We start from the raw sequence: 22,021 nt of genomic DNA, 5'->3' as shown, positions 1-22,021 counted from the left end.
TTATATGCTAATTCAGTTTGCCGTTCAGTGATATCCAACGAGCACTTCCAAACTCAAATTGCCTCAATTGCAGATAATAAAGTATCCAAATTCCAATCAATCAAAAGTAAAAAACTGACCCCAATCAACACCATTTTACATTATCATCGGTGTGTGTGTGTGTGTGTGTGTGTGTGTGTGTGTGTGTGTGTGTGTGTGTGTGTGTGTGTGTGTGTGTGTGTGCGCGCGCGCACATGCGAGCGTGCGCATGAGTGTGCACATACGTGTGTTGTCAACAGAACAGATATAGAATGATAAAGAAGAATGTGAGACTTGTCGTATCCTGTAAGTCTCTCAGGGCGTGCCGTTACGGTAGATTTATTGCATTGGGAGGATTTAATTATCTATAATATATGGATAATATTTAAGTAGGAACCATGCACACAAGTATGTGATGACTAATGTACATAATTATACAGTACTTTACCATCTTTCTTACTACTGTTGCCATTCTTTAGTATTTATTTGTTTGTGTAATTACTGCTGCTACACTGAGAATTGTACTCTTGTGTGCTCGTGGCCAGTCAAGTAAAACATCTTGATCTTAAAATGTACAGATCTACAAGCTCTGTGAGCTCGTCAATCAGCTGTTTCCGCTGTTTTTGTACGACAACATGTCGTCTCTGTCGGGTGGAAACCTCATATGGCCAAAACTGTTACTTTTCAGGATTCAAGTAAAAAAGAAAACAGCAAAAGTAGCAGATCTACAAGCTCAAAGCGCAGCGATACGGCCCGCATTTCAAGCTTGTAGGGCGTTACTTTACAAACGGATCACAAAAGTTTGAATATGGCGATAAGAGGTTTCTGCCTGAAATCAATCATATGAAATTGGGCTCAAGTACAGTAGGCCGCATGGCTGTTTGAGCTGCAGATGTTCAGAGAGCCGGGCTGCACGTCAGGACGCCCAGATGTGGACAACATCTGCCCTGCCTCGGGCAACACCGGCAAGCTCTCATCATCATCAACACACTAACCAACGCAGCGGAAGAACGAACAAGAGAGAGACAGACAGACAGACAGACAGACAGACAGACAGACAGACAGACAGACAGACAGACAGACAGACAGACAGACAGACAGACAGACAGACAGACAGACAGACAAGGTGTTTGATGTCCATATGATAGTGAACCTTCTTCCACCTCAGATTAAAGACTTCCATGTGCTGACTGCAGGTGTGCTTCTCATTACAGACGACAACTACAGCAGCTTTCTACATATGTTTACCATGTACATTTAAGCTAGTAGGACTAGGACATACAGTCAGTAAAAACTGTGTTAATTACCGGACTAGTAGTCATACACTACAGTCACTACATGTACAGTATCTCAGTACATTTTGGCTAACAACTGCATACAAAGACAAGTCAACAATGTTTCTCTCCCTCTATTCCCAGCTTCCACGTTTCTCTGCTTTATCACTCTCTCTTTCTCACACGGCTGGTGCAGCCATCTGGACACCTAGGCTGCTAATTCTGACAGCGTGACATGTCGCGGGTTCGACTCCCGATCCCGACAACCTTTGCTGCGTGTCATTCCCCATCTCTCTCTCCCCCCAATGCCTGTCAGACTACTGTATCTTATCAAAAAAGGCACAATTTCCCATATTGCCACTTTTTCTTTCTCAATTAGTGAATATTTCAGAATCACTTTACTACTACATACATAAAGAACAGCATTTCACATTGTATGTTTTTTCTCTCTGCAACTCGTCTTGGCCACAAGGTTAGAGATTTCCCCACAAGGTAAAAGGTCACAGTGTCAACCAGATCAGGCCAAAAGTGTAAAACAATATGAACTCCCTGTTTTTCTCTGTGGGGGTCACGGCTGAGGTCGGTCAGTTCAGACATGTTTGTCACATGACATGTTTGTCACAACTCTCAGAGGAGGCGTCACTCGGAGCCATGATGGCTTCATAGTGGTGGAAAAAGTCTTCTTAAATAAGTTTCAATACTGCAATATAGAAATACTAATAGTATTACAATACTATATTGTAATACTACAATATAATAAAAGTCCGGAATTCAACATTTACTTAGTACAAAGTACAAAAGTATTGGCTTCAAAATGTACCAAAAGTAAAAGTACAAATTGTGCAGAATGTCCCATTTAAAAATGTATAATAATAAATCTACGAAAATAGCAGAGCATTGTGAGCTTGTAGATCGGCTATTTTCAAATGGCCGAAATGTATATAGGGCTGAAGTGGTTACTGTATGTTTTGTAATAATAATAATCAAATATATACAAAGTAACTAGTAACTAAAGTTTTCAAATAAATGTGTTGGAGTAAAAGTACAATATTTGCCTCTGGGATGTAGAGGAGTATAAGTAAAAGTACTGGAAATTGGAAATACACAGCACTGATTGTAAACTCATATAGGACAGTTGCTGACGCTGTACACTTGTACAGTAACTGTCAACAATGACAGTTTTTCAATAATGCTTTTGACAGCGTGGCTCTGCGGGAAGTTATCCATCTATGAGAGGGTCTGTCAGTGTGTCTGTGTGTGCAGAGCAGAGCTGGACCCATTCAGCGTCAACAACGTTTGTATGCACACTCACACTGCCAGTACTCCAGTAGGCCAAAGAAGTAGGTCTCCGCTATTCTTTTTTCACGTGCAACTACGTTTCAGAGTTTTTGAATAATTTCACTACGTTTTGTAAAAAATGTTTGGGTCAATGGGCTGAAACCTTGCCCACATTTGGAGTCATAGGTCATGGTCATGGATATTTTCAAAAATGTTAAAACAAATGCACGGAATGCAGCGCATCAGGCTGTAAACCACACTAGAATTCAATACAATTTGTTTAAAACGTTCTTTGTGATTCAGTGCTAACACCACCCGTTTTCCAATCGAAGTAATCTTGTTTTGTAGTGACGACACATTAACATTATCCGACTGCACATACAGTGAGTAAGATGTCCACTACATGACTGCCTGCCGTGTGTACACTGTGCACATCAAGTGAACTTGATAAAAAGAAAATCCTCACTATATCCAGTGGACACCTTGTTGTGCAGTTACTGTATGTCCAAAACATTTTCAGGAAATGGAAAAACAAATAGCCAAAGTAGCACATTGGCTCCAAATGGAGCCAATGTAGTTATTGTCTCCACCAGGCCGAAGGCATGGGGAGAGAGTATGTTTTTCACTCCGTGTGTGTGTGTGTGTGTGTGTGTGTGTGTGTGTGTGTGTGTGTGTGTGTGTGTGTGTGTGTGTGTGTGTGTGTGTGTGTGTGTGTGTCCGTCCGTCCGTGAAAGCATCCAATCATGAATGCAGTGTGCAATTTACGTGAAATCTTTCATGCACTTTCCTAGTTCCTACTAGGCTCAGGAATATATCCCAATTTTTGCAAAACACATTTTTGGAACAAAATGCCTCAAATCATCCAATTGCCATCAAAGGCATAAGAACAAATGCCACCCTTTTCACAATGGCCTATTATAGCGCCACCAGGAGGCCACAACCTTACCTGGCCTGGTGGAGACTTGTGCCCAGAGGGGCACTTTTTCTAGTTATTCATCATATCATCATGTTGCTATTTTGCTAATAGCTTCATTGGTTAAATATTTATAACACGGACATCTTTAACAGCTTTCAAGCTGGCAACCATAGTTTGGTCATGTCATTACAGTAGGTAAAAACCATGCACGCATGCAATTGCAAACAAACACACACACACACACACACACACACACACACACACACACACACACACACACACACACACACACACACACACACACACACACACACACACACACACACACACACACACACACACACACACACACACACACACACACACACACACAAAGATGACAGCGTCAATATACTGTAACATACTAGCTTGGTTTGTCTGATTGTGACAGAGTGGAGGCGCTCTGTTCAGAAGATAACAGAAGTTAGCAGCATGCATGATATTTTCCTGAGCACATTCTCTGGCATGGAAGCCATAAAGCCACAATAGAAACCAGTCATATCAATACAGAGATAAGACGTCAGTCCAGGCTGACTGGATCAAAGATATTATCCGACAAAAACGGTGATAAAACTTCACTTCTTTACAGCCAGAGCACTTAAATGTCGTACTTTTCCCCCCCACTGCAGTTAGTTGACAACTTTAGTTACATGTTACTTTGCAGATTTATAATATTAATACACATGCATTAACCACATTAAGCCTATACTTCATCTATTTGAAGACTGCAGATCTACAAGCTGACACAACACGTCCGCATCGTGGCGCCAAGTTGTGAGCTGATAGATCTGAAATCTTCCAAAATGTTTGAGAAACTCTGAAAAATGTTTACGCTGGTCTGTAAATCTGTATTTCTTCCACCACTGTACACACACAGATACAGAAATGCATACAAAGAGACAGACAGACAGACAGACAGACAGACAGACGACCTAACATTCCAGTGTAATCCCTTGTTCCTCCCCGCCCCACCCCCCATGAACAGCACACACTGTGACAATGTAAACACACCTGACTGAAACTTCAACACCTGATGTCACGAACAATGGCCTACAACCATGATTTCATCCATATACACAGTCACGTTGCTAGGAGACCAGCCCAAACTCATCAGCAACATCCACACGGCTATATTGGTTGCTTAACCTCTCTTAAGCCCTAGTTTATATGCACACAAATAGGAAAAATAGCCAATCTAGATGTGCTAGTATTGAAAACATAACAATGAAGTTGGTATCGAGTGTCTAGTCCACACCCACTTGACAGCACACGGACACAGTGGGTATGTGTTTATTTAATCAATATTGAAGTTATGAAACGAACGACAAGTCCAACTAAGAGGCTTAAAGCAGGGTGTATAAACCAGTAGGCCGCCTGTCACAATTATTACATAATGGTATGATCACAATGATTTGAGGTAATTGCAATAATTTTGTCATAATAGTGTTGAAAAAATGTTTATATACATAAAAAGCTGTAATAGCAGATCTGCCTGTAGATATGTGGATGTAAGCCTGTGGATCTGCGATTTGTTTAAAGGACCACTTCACCACTTTAACCTATCTTCATATAATAGGTCTTCACTAATAATCATGATAAAATGGCACAATTCTTTTCTCATAGGAGGGCTGTGGGCAGTTCAGAAACCCGTCCACCAGTGACATCATCATTAGGCAGATATTTATTTAAACAAGATTTTTTTGTTTGTTTTGTAAACGCCATTGACAATGGCAAAAGAGAAGGGAAAATTTTGTCATAGTCTCTTTATTGTTAATGGCGTTTAATGTTTGTGTTGTTTCACATCACCATTACATCACCTAATCAACATGTGTTAGACTTTAATATATTAGCGCCCCTCACTTCACACGGGTGTGATTTTTATTATCATGAGAACGATAGCTTCCATTTTCGCATTCCATTGCAACTTTTCAGGAATAGAAAGCCTGAAGTTTCTATTAGCTTGGATTCCCCATGTCGATGATGTTTTGTCCACTGGTGGACGGGTTTCTGAACTGCCCACAGCCTTCCTATGAGACACAGCCATTTTATCATGATTATTAGTGAGGACCTATTATATGAAGATAGGTTGAAAAGTGGTGAAGTGGTCCTTTAAGTATAAAAATAATGAATACCGGTATGTCATTAATACAGTATATATTTCCATCATTTGTCATCTCCCCCGTGCATATTTTGATTACCAGGCAAACATAAATGTATCCTTTATGTTCAAGGCCAAAAACTGTTAAAATCAATCGTTCATCGCAATCATTTGTGTGATGATCGTCGACTAACTTAAATGTTGTCATAAATGGAAAATGGTGCATTTATATAGTGCTTTTATCCAAAGCATTTTACATACACCGATGGCGGTGGAAACCATGCAAGGCACCAACCTGCAATTTGGGGTTCAGCGTCTTTCTTGGTCAAGGACACTTCGACACCAACTCTGGGGGAGCCCGGGATCGAACCGGGATGGTTACCGTCTGGCTGCTCTACCGACTCTACCCCTGAGCCACTCCCGCCCAATGGTAATGGGCCACTACTAACCAGAGCACACAGCAGGTGTTCGATGTTGTAAAGGTGACGGTGCTACTGTACTACTAACCAGAGCACACAGCAGGTGTTAAATGTTGTAAAGGTGACAGTGCTACTACTAACCAGAGCACACAGCAGGTGTTAGATGTAATGGTGACGGTGCTACTACTAACCAGAGCACACAGCAGGTCCACGGACTCCAGCACCAGCTCCTGGTGGCCCACGCGGCTCACTCCCAGCACCAGGAGCTCCTGGTGGGTGACCCTCAGCAACCGCTCCCCGTCCACCCCCTCCCTCTGGAAGGACGCGATGTACTGCTGGAGGCTGTCGTCTAGACCTGGGAGAGGGGGATGGGAGGGGAGGGGAGGGTACTTTAGTTTACGTTGCTTGTTCACAGTGTTAATTTGTATAAAAAAATAATTCAACCCTTTTCATATCACGGTCCACTATTTATCTGGCATCTGAGCCACGGACCACCATCTGATGACATTTAGCACATGGACAGAAGGGTGGATGGACTGAGAGAAAGAGAGACACAACGAAGGAGGGTTGTGATAGGTGGATGCATGAGAAAGCATTACGATGTGTCAAGCCTAATTTATACTCCGTTCAATGGTTTCCAAACAACCTTATTTTCCCCTTTGAGTCCCCCCTTCTCATATCCAAAAAAGGTCGAGACCCCCCAGGTGTGCGGAGCTCTCACACACACACACACACACACACACACACACACACACACACACACACACACACACACACACACACACACACACACACACACACACACACACACACACACACACACACACACACACACACACACACACACACGGTAACAACTTAAGCCCTACATATCCTTCCCATATGAGTAGCAAAAAATATGCTGATCTGCAAGCTCATAATGCACCAAGAACAAAAGTTGCATTATTAGCGTGCTTCACAATGATGTAACATGTGGGAGAGTTAGCCATGTTAAAGTTTTAGGATAATAAAGTCTGTAAGACAAGTTGGACTGATGTCACATTGAGAACATGCCTGTAGGCAGAGAGTGAATGAAAGCCGGTTATGAAGACTTAGTGAAAGTTCAATAAAGAAGGTCTCGTCTCTCAGGCTTGCTTTCTGCCCATCCATCCACCTTCAACCGCTTACCCGGACTCAGGTCGTGGAGGTAATTCCAACAGAGAGCTCCAGACTTTCCCCTTCCCGAGTAACATTAGCAACTTCCTCAGTGGGGACGTGCAGTTGTGCTATGGGAGTATAATGAATGAAGCTTGAGAGAAAGGGAGAGGATTGAGTTGAGTTTCTTCACAAAGAGCTCCATTCTTTGCGCCAGAGGAGAGGATGTGTGTTATGATCTCATAGCAGTCTGACAGCAGACTCGCACACACGCACACCCACACACTCTATTGACTCTTTGATGAAGCATCAATGCTGTTAACACTGTCCCGACACAACGCCACACAATCACACAACTTGGTGTCAACTTTCCATTTGCTTCAATTCACAGATGGAGTCAAGCTGTTCAAAGCACGTTCAATTCACGACATGGAAAACCGTTTTTTCACAAACCCTGGTGATTAAACGAAAAGATTCTAAACAATAACTCTTCATAAAATGAAACGGTAACAAGAAGACTCGCCCCGTTTCTGTTTTGCTCCCAGAATTTTCCCCAGTGAGGGGTGGGAGAGGCTGTACAGCAGACGGCTGGACTTTGAATTTCTCTAACTATAAACTTTCATGACAGCAGACAGCCTAAGTACAAATATAATTTATGAAAAGCTACTACATTGAAGTCTGTTCACAGAAGTTGTTGTAGGCTATGTGGGGATTATCCGACGAGGTACCATTTGAGTGTGCAAAACCTTACATATACTAAATAATACTAAATTGTTTATAGGGTCAATATAAGTAAAATAATATAGCCTTTCTACAGGAGTATCTTTTTATATTTTTCCAAAAAGAATACAAACAGCCAATAGCATATTACAAAGTTATCCCCCTCACTGGTGACAATTCCGGGAGGAAAAACGGGCAAGCACCGGGGCGAGTCTTCCGGTATTCGATGAAACAGACACTGATTTAACCTCTAACTGGTCCGGATGAGCAGGTTGGCACCCTGCATGGTTGCGTCTGCCATAGGTGTGTGAATGTGATGTACTTTGTAAAGCGCTTGGAACATAAGGAACCAACTAAAGCCGCCCAATATTAGGAAAGCATGTGATATTCGATAATTTTGTTCAATACCTCGATAGTGATAGGACAAAGAAAAAACTGTGACTGTCCTTTTGCTTCAGGTTAAGTTTAGCAAAATAAAGACATATTAATTAAATATGTAAAACAAATATCTGGCCTAACAAAAGGCAATATAATGCCTCTGAACATTATTACACATAGCCTAAATGCAATAATTATACAAGGATGGAAAAGAAAAATGTCCTTTTGGATTTGGGGATTAGTAGTATAGTTTCATGAGCGGCTACTGGAAAGAAAAAGTTCAGTTGAGAGGGGCGGGGAGGAGCAGCTGTGCTCAACTTGAACTCGCCACTAAACGGTGCTTTGCCGATGGGATGGGAGTGCAGCAGATTGGTGACACAATCCTTCACTTTGTGATACAAGCATCAAATTTGACAGGAATAATGGCTGGGACCCGTTAGCCACCTGGAAATCAAGGTTCAGAGGGAACAGAGGAGATGACTCAATGGGAAGTAAATTGGGCTCTGTGATGATGTTGAGCAACCTGTGGAGCAGTCATGTTTCTGTACTCTTCTATGGTTTCTGCAGGAGTAGGAAGAAATGCCAAACACGCAGGCAATCAAAAAGTGTGATCATAACGGTCTACCTGAATGCTCACAAAAGATTCAAAGAACCCTTACTGTGGCTGTGAGAGACTGTGACTCAAATGACAGGTGAGAATTATCAGTTGGACAGTCACAATAAGACAGTACTAAGAACACGTACGGCCCTATTTTCGTCAGTGCTAAACACCTTATCCCTAAACTTCTTTGCCTTTTTTTACCATTTTGAAAAACATGTTCAAATTGTTCAACTAGCCGATCTACACCAACACATTGAGCTTGTTTTTCAAAATAGTAAAAAAGGCAAAGAAGTTTAGGGATAAGGGGTTTAGCACTTTTTGGGGTTATGCTGGGAGTGTTTTGAGGCCACAAACTATCTTCAGGGCTACCAAAGTACTAGGGCCGGCCCTTGCAAGTTGCAACTCATGGGCAAATTGGGCCATTTGTCAGGTATTACAAAATGAACGTTACTAGCACTTGAATTCATGTCTTTAAATCACGCAAGGTGCGGTTGTACGGGTTTATACCCAAAAATCTAAGCTTTACAGAAAACCATGTTTGTTCTATGCTAATTTCAGAAGAATATAATTATGCATAATATATACGTCACCTCCAGCCCTGCACAGTGGCGCTTTACCGCTTCATGCCGACTAAAGCCCGATTTAGAATCTGCCGAATGACAGCGTTGTCTGCCATAGCAGACCTATACAAGCTCACAACGCGTTGTGAACACGACGCGTCGTGAACACGACGCGTTGTGAGCTTGACGCTCTGCTAGCTATTTGAGGGGTGTGACACGACATAATGACAGAGTATAAATCAGGCTTAAGAAGACGACGACACCCAGACGTGTCGCTACAGGCACTTCATCCTTGGCAAACAGGTGTCTGTGTCCACAGAGAGAAAGCGCTCTTTGACTGCCAGCACTGCACTGTTGATGTTGTCGACCAAAACTATGGCGAAAAACCAAATAAAAATGAAGCTATGACGATATATTGACAATTCGTACAAACAAATAAAAGCTAAACTAAAGCCTCCTGTTAGGGAGGGTAGTGGGGAAGAGATGCAGTAGAACTAAAAGACAAGTCAATTTTATGTTCGGTTGCGCTCTTAAAATAGCCGATCTACAAGCTCACAACGCGTTACATTGCGACGTGTTGTGAGCTTGTAGATCGGCTATTTTCAGCTTTCTACCAAGTGTAAAATAACCATTATGACATGATAAAGGCCCGCCAAAATACATTATAGACAATTGTAGTCGACTAAAATGTTATAAATGATATTTAGTCGACTAGACTAACTAGACTAACACTAATGTCCAGCTTTTGGTGTATGTGCACAAACTTTGTCCTACACAAACATTAAAAGACTATTGACAATGAATGGACAATTTCGAGTGTTCGTGTAAACACAAACAATGCGTAACACAAACATGGATGACGAAGGTGAGGAGACAAATTCCGGTTGGCCAGAATGAGATGATGTGTATGATGATGTACGATGACCAGAGCGCCCCTCACTTCACACGGGTGTGATTCTTTTTTTCAGATGACCAAAGACTATGACTAAACCAAATCAAATTTGTTGTCAAAATCAACACTTCCGCGCTGTCACTCTGCACGGTTACTGAGCGGTGCGACTCTGCGCCTTGTGCTGAAAGGTTGAGACTTTAAACTATGCACATCTCAAAACCGCTAGAAAGAAATGAACGTAGCATTAAGAAAACAACATGGTTTGTGGCGAGAAAGATGTGAAGGAAGGAACTGCGGGCCTAACAGTTAACCAAAGTAACCAAAGTAATCCATATAATCTGACGTCTGGGAGCAGCCAGAGGGTCAAGAAGAAACGATGACCCTTGGTTTAGTGAATGAACATAGAAGTGTGTCACAGAGCCACTGTTGACACAAGCCGTCACTAGGTAGGTTACTGTACGTACTACGTAGGTCAGGGGTTCTCAACCTTTCTGGCTGTGGACCCACGGAAATGCTTTGGCCATGTCTCACTTTTATGTCTTAAAGGCTGCTAAATGGAGCAAGACAAGCACAGAATCGAAGAATGAGTCCAACGTTTTATATGAATAATAAAGTTTAGATGGGTTGAAAGGTATCTATAGGGAGAAATATTCTATGTTCATAATGTGACAATAATGGTTAATATAATTGTTGTGGTTGATCAACTCAATTGATCAGCCTAACTAAGGGATCCGGCATGACAAGATAGGTAGGTATTTCATAGGTATTTGGCCGCGAAGTCCCATCAAAAATAGCTGATCTACAAACTCAAATCTGAGCTAAGCTTGTACATTGCCTATTGTCTAAATTAATAATAAAACAGGGTTAAACTGATTTCCCATGGGAGGGTCCCAGCCTGGACCCCACCTTGAACTGGCATATTGAACTACTAACAGCGTTTTAGAGTTTACAGTGTATTAATTATAATGTGTTAATTCCAGTAGTTCAGCTGAAGGGATGGAGCCGTGACACCAAAACACTGTTGGAGTTTGCTGGTACGATTCCCACTGTGGTCATGGTCTGTGTAATAAAAACAAATACACGAGAGAGAAAGAGACACTTGAGAAATGCATCCACCAAATGGTCTTACGTTTTGCACTGGCAACTGGCACCCCCAATGCTGTGCGTGTGCGTGTGTGTGTGTGTGTGTGTGTGTGTGTGTGTGTGTGTGTGTGTGTGTGTGTGTGCGCGCATGCGGTCATTAAAAGCACAGCAGGGCAGCCGTCTCCTGGTTGGTTTGGAATGCCACGCCAAGCAACAGATGGTTGACACTGGCTGAACGAGCAATGGTCAGAGAGAGAGAGGAGGGACAGACAGACAGACAGACCTTGTAATAAGATAATAATGTGTGCTACCTGACCTGTCAACTACTGTATTTTGTTAGACAAAATATAATGGCTAGGAATAGGATACACTGCAAAAAATGCTAAGAGCCCACTTAAACAAATACAACTAAAGACTGTTTATCCAATATGACACCAAGAAGCCAGGAGCTTGTCTGTCCAGAGTTTGTCACTGTTCTAACCAGCTGTTGTCATGTTATGTTGTCGTGTTTGTGGTGTGTGTGTGTGTGTGTGTGTGTGTGTGTGTGTGTGTGTGTGTGTGTGTGTGTGTCTCAGACAGGCAGGATCCTGTTCCTGTCACCTGAGGAGGCTGATGTCTGTAAACAGAACGCATGATGTACAGCCAGCCTCTGTGCACGCACACACACACACACACACACACACACACACACACACACACACACACACACACACACACACACACACACGTCAACATGGAAACAATACGGTAATGCAAAAGTAATTGCGATTATCTCAAATTATTGCGATTAGACGACTATGTAATAATTGTGAATTTGTGACAGGCCTAAATGTAATATATAATAATATCATTTTGAGGGTCCTTGACATGAAAATGTTTGAGAAGTTAGACTATAGTTAGACTAGGATAAACAAAGTACTAAAAACTCCATTAATCCCCTGGGAGGTTGGACAGTTAATCCAGTCTTTGTTAATCCACTTAAACGCTCTGCAATAAACCACAACCGGAGACAACTTTCTCTGTTGAGAAACAGAACAAGCCGTTGATTTAATTTATAGTCAAAACATTGGTATCGTTCTGTTGCAATTTCATTTCATCATCCCATGATATTGTCGCCTTCCATCAGGCTTTGGCCCGACGCCCGACCCACAAGGGTGACTTAAAACTCACCACAACATTTCTTACATTCAAATATGAGATTTAATGTTTCAATCTGGCGACCCTATTTGACATTTTTCTAAAATATTTCATATAATTAATATTTCCCTCCAAATTTTCAGAAATAGCTGATCTCTAAGCTCACAACACGTTGTCATGCAATGTGTTCTGAGCTTGTAGATCTGCTACTTTGGCTAACTGTGACTCCATTAGTTAGTATTGTTTTGTCACACAAAACTCACACATGCACACGCACACAGACACGCACATAGGGACAGAGTACAGACACATGAAATATTCACAGGCCGAGCTCTGGTTGCTAGGGGTTACCTTTCCAAACAAAGCGGGATGAGTGTGATGAGAGTTTGACAGTAGAAGAGAAACACCTGCTGCTTTGAGCAAAAACCAAAAAAACATTACAACACTATAATAAAACAATAAAACAGAGCTACACACAATTACTCATTTGTTGTGATGCAATATGCCTCAACGAAGGATACGATTTGTTCTACAGCCAGGTCTAAGAACAGCTGGTCGCTTTTATTGTCCTTCAAGCTGCCAAGAGCAGACTCTTCATTTGTAGCCAAAATTTCTTTTTTGTATTCATTAATTTTATTTATTTACAACATTTATGCCTACAGTATGTTCTTACATAATGTCCATGTCCACCGCATGGTGCATGAGACAAAGACCACAATACTAATGTAATTATTAATTAATACAAGAAAAGTAAGACAGGTTATCATGTTCTGTGATGGCAAAGAAGTCATTTAAAGGAGTAGTTCACCCAAAAAACTACATATCTTCTATCTATTACACATCCCATGAAGCCTTGAATTCATGGATGATGGAATATTTAGAATGAGCAAAAACGCTGAAAAGTAGGCTAACGTCAGTTAATCCACATGTGAGTGTGTGTGTGCACTCTGTGGGCATCGTTACAAATGTCATGCTACTCTCTCTCATACAGAGTTACAAACAGACTGCAGGTTAATCATTCACGATAACGATAAAAACACTCATTTAGACTTGATGGTGTCTCCCTGGTTAATGAGAGCTTTTCCACCTTTCACCCAAAACATTTATCTCCTGGACTTGGGTGTGTGACAGTTTAACTATGTACCCTTAGCTCAGCACAGTGGTTCTCATTCTCAACCTTTTCAGGCCACGACCCCTCAAAATAACCCTCCCCTGGGGGACTGTTAGTGAACCAGCAAAACACAAACCTTTATCAAGGCATCTAGAAAATAAATAGCGTTGAAATTCACATGAATTCAACCAATATCATGGCCAATATGTGACTACACTTCAGCAACAACAACTAAAAAACGCGTGGATGGACAATCATTATACTTCAACACTCAGAGAGGGAATCCAAACATTGGCTCAGTCAGTGCAGTGAATCAGCCACTGCTTTCATTGATACCGTGTGTGTGTGTGTGTGTGTGTGTGTGTGTGTGTGTGTGTGTGTGTGTGTGTGTGTGCTCTCAAATTCAACTGTGATTTATTGGCCTGGTCGTACATCAGATGAGTGTTGTTCACACAGTCAGGCACGTGCGGTGTTGTCTGCCACGGGTCGGGTGGCCCCACACCACAGACAGAATGACGGTGGAATTTGAACCCTGCATTCTAACACGCCCAGAGATCAATAAAAACAATGTTTATACTCTCCCTCTCTGTCTGTCTCTTTTGCGCTGTGGGTATGTCACTCCCCTCAATATATGCCTGTTGTGCATGCGCACACACACACACACACACACACACACACACACACACACACACACACACACACACACACACACACCCCCAGAACGGTACAAAGGAAGCATGTACTCTGTTAAAAACCAAGCCTATTCAAGAGAAAAAAAGGATTTCCTTGAGCATTCTGGGGATTTGTGGGAACAGTCTCCGACAACAACACGAGGCTGGAACCATTCAACAAAGTGCTGCATTCTTTAGGTCGCATTAAACGAACACACAACAAGCTTAGGACGCAAAACACAAGGTCCATACAGCATGAAGTACAAAGCCAACACGACATCCTAACAGCCTGAAGAAAGACCATTGTTATAAAATACAGTAGGATCTAAAGATTGTTCAGGATGTGAGTGAACATTGTTGCGTTTTTCCTCGACTGTTAACTTGGAAATCAGTTTAACCTATAGTGGACCAGTGACCATTTATCCAGCCCCTCAAACGGGGACCCTAAAATCAATGGGGACGCGGGTGGGTACGCGCGTGGGTACATTTTGTAGTGAATGTTGAAAACCGGGACATTAGTGTTTTAAGATATTTGTCGGGACTCGGGACACACAGATTGTAATCGGGACAATCCCGGCCATGCATCCCGGCCAAACCAGTAACCAGTAATCACAATTTGTATGGAAGTCAAGCCAGGGAATCGGGATTCACATCCAATATAACATCAGTGCAAGCGAAACATTCTCCAAGACTACTATAAGAACCAAAACAAGAGTATGAACTACAAAATAATTACACACATACACACCAACAGAAGTCATTGGTGACTGAGTTATATTTCACTACAGTGTGAGTGGCATCACTGGCATGTGGTTCCCATGGGAGTGGCAGTGTTTGACAGTCCTTAAGGAGACTAAACAGTGAATCATGCTGATAATAAAATAGTTTTCCCACCAGCAACTCATATCAGCATAGGGCTATGAATACCTTGAAGAGCCATCACGCATGCACGTACAAACGCACGCTGTGAGCTTGTAGATCACCTACTGTACGTACACTAAATAAGGCATAACTCCAACCCTGAAAGTCTAATCCCCGGCCTTACCCCAACCTCAATGTTTTCCCATGCAATCATAAGACTGACCCTACAAATCATTTTGAAAGTCTTCCTTGGCCCGGGAGGACCAAGGAAAAGCCAAAAGCCAAAAAGAAATGTAATCTTTCATTCATAATGTTCCAATAATGTTCAACGACAATTCAGTTGTTAATCGCAATTATTTAGTAAGTGCATTTTCATAATGGTGACAGCCCTAACAAAGACGTCACGTGCAGGAACAGTTTAGTGTCAGTCCGTCTGAACCACGGCTGAACCATGAACGTAAAAGTGACAAGGGAAAGAAAGGTTCAGCAGGAACAGGAAGAACATCCCAGAACGAGATGGCATCTGTCCGTTTCCGCTGATTCAGTGAAAAAACGTGGTGTGCTACCGGGGGAAGTCAGCTTCTCTCCTGATAAGATATGTACGTAGGAGGTGACAGACGTCTTGAGACAAACACTGAACGGTAACAAAACAAGTCGCACACACTACGCCCCTCTCTCCACCGCCATACGGTCATATGGAGCAGTGGCATGCACAAACAGTACATTTTGGTCCAACTGTCCTCACACAATGTTCCACACACAGTGCGGAGCGCATGGATGTTTTCAACTACAGCTGTTCCCATACCGATACCAGTAAGCTATCGATAAAAAGCTGCCGATAGTGCCTAAAATGCTGGTATCGGTGAGCATGGCAGTCTATGCCATTCCGATTTATCTTATGATGATTGTCATTTTTAATCAATTATTTTGAATGCCTCAGTTGATGTTGAACGATTGTTTTACACTCTCACTCTGTACTATTTATATTATGTTACTAACTTATAGCTGCACTTATTGATGTAACACCGCCACACTATTTTAACTGTGGGAGGTGCAGCCATTTGGTTCCATTTGTACACAGCTCCTCAACAGCCTTTTGGGGACCCTGCCAAAAGCTATTATTTGTATGACAATTGAATTAATCGTCAACTATAAGTTTCATGATGGTGAGATTTGTGACTACAGGGAGAGGTGCAAGCACCAACGTTGCCAGACTTTGCGAAAGAAACAAGCAACCAGGTCTGTGAAAACGAGCCGAAAAGAAGCAACTACGCTACATGTGCACTTGAATCCTATATGCATTGGATATTTGATTTGATATTGATCTGACACGTTGTGAGCTTGTAGATCTTCTATTTTCAAAAGAAATCTAGAAAAAAAGTTCAACATTTTGAACACAATCTGTGTGCAAATTAATTTGGGTGGTCCTTGATTTGAAAATGTTTTAGAACCACTGGGTTTTAATTAAACAACATTTCGGAAGGAAGCCCAAATAAGCACCCTATACTATTAAAAACAAGCCCCAGAACAAAACGCAAACCGGCAACTAACCGATATTCACAAGCAGATTTACAGAAGAACAAGCTCCAAGGTCACTTATAATAATGCAGTCATGGCAACACTAGTAAAAGAACATCTTGTCAGAGGCGATGGGAAACCTTGTGTCTCCAGATCCTCTCTCTCCTGCTTATCGGCAGGAAACCCATCAGAATGTTATCTAATCTAAATGCCGGTTGACGTCCAAAAGGACATTACAGGATTAACACTTGCTGAAAACGATGTGGTGTCAATATTGGTTTTGTCGCTCATATATTATATCCAGAGGTTAAGACTCCACGGTTTGTCGGTTCAAATCCCCAGCAGGGCCAGCGGGGATAAGTCTGGGAAAGCTAAAGCACTGCTCTTCCCTGCTTCTCCTCAACATCTGAGATCAACGTGGTTCTCAAACATCGTCATTGTCAAGGTCCCCCAAATTGATATGCATTTGGCTGTGGATCCCCATCTGAAAACATTTTGTGTTAGGTGTCCCTATAAGAGACGATTTTTGAGTGGTGCAACAACTCCAAGGAACAGCAATGTCCGTGTTGTTCACCTATGTGTCCGCCTATGTATGTGACGTTAATGAGCTCGAGTATGACTATTAGTACCAGTAGGGGCGCTGTTGTGCCAGAAACAGAGAGAGAGACAGTGCTGTACTGTTGCCTGCTAATGAGAGACAGAGAGAGAGGAGGGAGGGGGGGAGAGAGGAGAGTTTCACCACTCAGTTCACACATGTGTAATTTTTTAAAACACACACACACTCGTGTGAAGTGCTTTTATGATCATACATCACATTCCATGCTCAGCCAATCAAGTCATTATGATGACTTGTACTGGTCAGCTCCCAGTGACCAACCGTAGAAGACTGTGGTTGTACTGTTCAGTGCCTCTGTACTCTGTCAACCTTGATTGAATGTGAAATTTTGATTTACAATTCAATTAACTAAATTCCCCTGTATGACAGACAGCACCTGCTGCCACAAAACCAGAGAAATATGTGAATCATGCCTGAACACGAGAGTGAGAGAGAGCATTCCATGTAAACCTCCACACATGTACAGCACAGTATTTATACCTCTCTGCCTATAAACCAGCTCATCATCTGTGCTTCTCAAACACAGGCTCGGGGGGGGGGATATCTTTTGTCAGATATAAGAAAGGGTGGGGGGGGGATTCCAAGGAAGGGCTTGTAAAAACCACTGGCATAGTCATTGACAGAGTGGTAAATACAGTTCAAATCCATAATATATCTACATCCACACATCAACAGTTCCATGCACCCACCACCACCATCAATGCCTCAATGTTGTCACTTCATGGCTGAGTGACCGCTGCATGGGAGGGAGCACGTGTTTCAGAATGCCACCAACACTGCTGGAGAGTAACTAAGTGCATCACAAAATAGGGATGCCAGGTTGGAATTGGTGGTGAACCACTGGAACCCCAGGCAGCATCCATATTCTGGCGGGGAACGTTAGCCAAAAATTGCCGATCTATTTTGTATACTTTTGGTAGCGCTGCACAATTAATCGAAAAAAGAGTGCGATCTACAGTAGATTCATACACCTATGCAATATTATTTCTAAATATGAGCAAGAATCGTGCAGCATTGGTTGGTGTCCAATTCATTTTAGTTAGTAGTTACCCTTATATATTTGCTACAAGAGACACTTTAAGAGAGGTTTAAGTCAAGCACTTTGATGTACTGTTTAAAGCCACAGTAGTTGACTCCTCCAGGTGCCACATTTTGAATGTAAATGTTCAGCAAATACAGACTAAATACAAAAAATATTTTCATGGAAAAAATGAGAATCGTGTGAGAATCATCGTGATCTCAATTCTTATTTTTAAGTACCAATTAAGGTATAGAACTGCAAAATCATATATGTGCATTCACTCACTGCATCACGATATCGGATATATATGGTACGATATCTCTGAAAATCATGGAGACATTGTATCGCCTCGAGGACATTTATATGGCCATATCACCCAGTCCATGTTTGCCTTGTTATGTACGCATGTTGGCTAACTGACGTGACTTTGACACAGACGTGCAGACGAGGTGTCGTCGGCACCGTGGGAAACTATGCCAAGATAAACAGAGTTATTTTAACACCACCTCTAACATCTCCCCAGGAAACACGCACGCACACACGCGCACGCACGCACACACACACACACAATTTTATGAATATGAAAAAATTGCCAATTTTTTTAACCCCAACTATAAGTCAGAAATAGGAGACACAGCGTGTCTCGCCGCAACACGGTGTGAGCTTGTAGATCGGCTATTTTCTGGGTCATGACTCCGTCCGGCGGTCAACTATGAATCAGGCTGCAAAAGTCTAATCCTATAAGCCTAATAAAATCATTTTAATAAAAACATAATACACAGACACATACAAACATACATACACACACACACACACACACACACACGTGTACACGCAGACACACTTCATATTAGCTGCAGGCACCAAACTTCTTTTTGGCCGTCACGCACGCATGCACGGCGCACACGCAGCCACACACACGCGCACACACACACTCACACACGCACAGCAACAGCCATTTGTGTGTCATGTGTCATTGTGCTGGTGCCCAAAGGCACAAAACACACAGTTTGTCTGATAGGGGCAAAGATCTAAATGGCTTTAACCCATAAAGACCTGAGGCCGATTCTACAAAATGCCTTCTAATTCTATTTCTAAGCCATTCGTTCTCAAACTTTTTTTGTTCCAAGAACCCCCAAAATTATATACTGTTACTGTATATACAGTATATGGATATCTGTATCTCACCACATTTCTTTCACAGACCGCTTGCGCCCATCGGTTGTGGTACTGTTTTAGTGTGGTTAAGATTAGGAATAAGGTTAGGTTTAGGAATAGTTTCACTGAGGTTAAGGTTAGGATTAAGGTTAGGTTTAGGAATAGTTTCACTGAGGTTAAGGTTACTGTAGGATTAAGGTTAGGTTTAGGAATAGTTTCACTGAGTTTAAGGTTTGGATTAAAGTTAGGTTTAGGAATAGTTTCACTGAGATTAAGGCTATAAGGTTAGGTAATAGGTATAGTTTAGGGCACAGCTACTGAGGTACCGTTTAGGAACACCGGTCACCGCCGCCGGGTTTGACCCAGGGGGATCATGTTTTGGGGGCGATCGCTCTTGTATTCCCGCCCCCTAGTACTGTTTGAAACTTCCGACAGTGGAATGGAGAGCTGAAGCCTTTTTTACGTTAATTTAAAAACACCAACAGTGCATTAGAGGTTAGGTTATGAGTGGGTGGGTCAAACCTGCTCACAATAACAACTCCATTCAGCCAGAGAGGAACGCTTAAACCCTGGGGGGGGGGGGGGGGGGGGTGTTCAACCACACTAGACACTAATGAGGACCACTAGCCCCCACCGGCTTCTTGTATTCATTTGACTGTGGTTAAGGTTTAGGCACAGTTTTGCTGGGGTTATTTATTTTTTCAATTTCAAGTTTGGTAAGACAAGGCAAGGCTGCAATTGTATTTGTATAGTGCATTTCAACAAGATAGATAGATAGATAGATAGATAGATAGATAGATAGATAGATAGATAGATAGATAGATAGATAGATAGATAAATGTCAACACAATAACCACTGGGTCTTTATCCACTGGCCCATACAATACCATACAATGGCAATGTCAACTGATTCATAGCATCTAGGCTACATAAACTGTAAACAGCACGTTATTCTACACTGCCTATTAACCACTGTAGTACAAAAGGTAATATTTTGTCTTATCTTTATCTCTACCTACTACCTAGTACCTATAGTACCTATACTACTACATAATAACAAGAAACTAAAATCAACATCAACTCAGGCCACTAGTCCTACAGTAAACAATGTTCCAAAGTGTTTGACAGCAGCAGCAACAGGTTGGCAAACAAACTATAGATAGTGGGTCCACATGTGGTCTGGGTCAGGACTCAGGACTCAGGACTCAGCAGCACAGCACTAAGTGTTCTGTGACTATCGGGGAATAACTTTCATTGTGTCTGGAAACTAAATAAATAAATAAAGCAAGCGGCTGCGTTGACAAAGTAAAATAAGCAAATTGTGCAAAAGTCATAGCGGTCTAGTGGAGACGTTATTTATTTAGCTTTTTTATTCTAGTACCAACCTTTCATCCAGTCCACAACTTCTTGCGGGGTCCACTTGGTAACAGGGTCCATGTTTCTACTTAATTCTACCCGAGCACACACACACGCACGGGAACACCCGAAACGAACCAGGCAGTTTTTTTTAACCAATTAACATAATAATTTGTAACTGACTACTACTACAACAACACGGAGATATCCACTGACACACACAAGCACACACGCACGCTCTCTGCGTCCTCCTCAGTCCTCACTGCGCCGTGTGTGTTACACACTGAAACAAGTTCCCCTTCCCCTGTGAAAAGCTGCAGCAGCAACACGAGCGCATGGGGGCGGGTCCATGAGTCGGTGGTGTCCAATTACAGGCAGTGGTAATCAACGTGGGGTTCGGAGTTTAAAAAGTAAAATGTTCCTTTTTTTCTTTATTTTTCTGCTCATAATCTCGACAAACTTTAAAGAATCTCGCACTGAACATTTCTCTTGAGATTTAGGGCCTGTACTGTAAGGCAGTCAGGCAGAGGTTCCCAAAGTGTGGTCTGGGGACCCCCAGGGGTCCTTCAGGGAGTTCCAGGGAGTCCCCCAGCTATGTGGATAGTTAGGAACCAAATGCACCCATGGATTCGTAACTCTGAGAGTGTACAAATGGAACCAAATGGACCCATTCATTTGGTTCCATTTGTACACTCTCTTATGGGGGTCCCGCCTGGCATATCTTTTCAAATGGGGGTCCACAGGCTAATAAATGTCAATTTGGGGGTCCTTGGCACGGAAAAGTTTGGGAACCACTTCTGTAAGGGATATTTTAGGTAAAGAAAAGAAAGTTACAAATTTGGAGTCTAGTCTATGTTACTAATCATATTTCTTTGTAACAGGGGCCTCCCTGTCGCTGAACCTCTTTAAACTGTCACTTCACTGCACCCAGGCCCACACGTTTAGAACGACCACTGATTATATAGATATGAGAGGAGACACTAAACTACTGAAGTGTCCTCCAGATCAGATCAGATGCGCTCACTGACTCTTCTCTTCCCATGGGAACCGTTTCTCCAGAAACCTAAAAAAGAAAACATGCTTCAAGTAGGCAACACCCAAACAGCACATATTACAGAACGGGTTGTGGATGCAGAAAGATGAAAGCTGTAATTAGAGGCTA

At 42.3% G+C, this 22,021-nt stretch overlaps 1 protein-coding gene across 1 annotated transcript in view; it reads right to left on the bottom strand.

Annotated features, from left to right (window-relative positions):
• LOC308334832 (connector enhancer of kinase suppressor of ras 3-like) overlaps positions 1-21,129 on the bottom strand; it is a 40,694-nt gene extending 19,565 nt beyond the window's left edge. The window contains exons 1-2 of the mRNA XM_080791699.1: positions 20,889-21,129; positions 6,234-6,397 (exon numbers count right to left, since the gene is read on the bottom strand). Coding sequence (XP_080647825.1) covers positions 6,234-6,397; positions 20,889-20,940 — 216 coding nt within the window. The 5' untranslated portion in view covers positions 20,941-21,129. The remainder of the gene's footprint in view (positions 1-6,233; positions 6,398-20,888) is intronic.
• Positions 21,130-22,021: the final 892 nt, after the last annotated feature.

This window comes from Protomyctophum bolini, assembly GCF_963924005.1.
Source record: "Protomyctophum bolini genome assembly, chromosome: 19".
NCBI lineage: Eukaryota > Metazoa > Chordata > Actinopteri > Myctophiformes > Myctophidae > Protomyctophum > Protomyctophum bolini.
The sequence above is the reverse complement of the archived record's forward strand: the minus strand, read 5'-3'. Positions and strand labels throughout refer to the sequence as shown.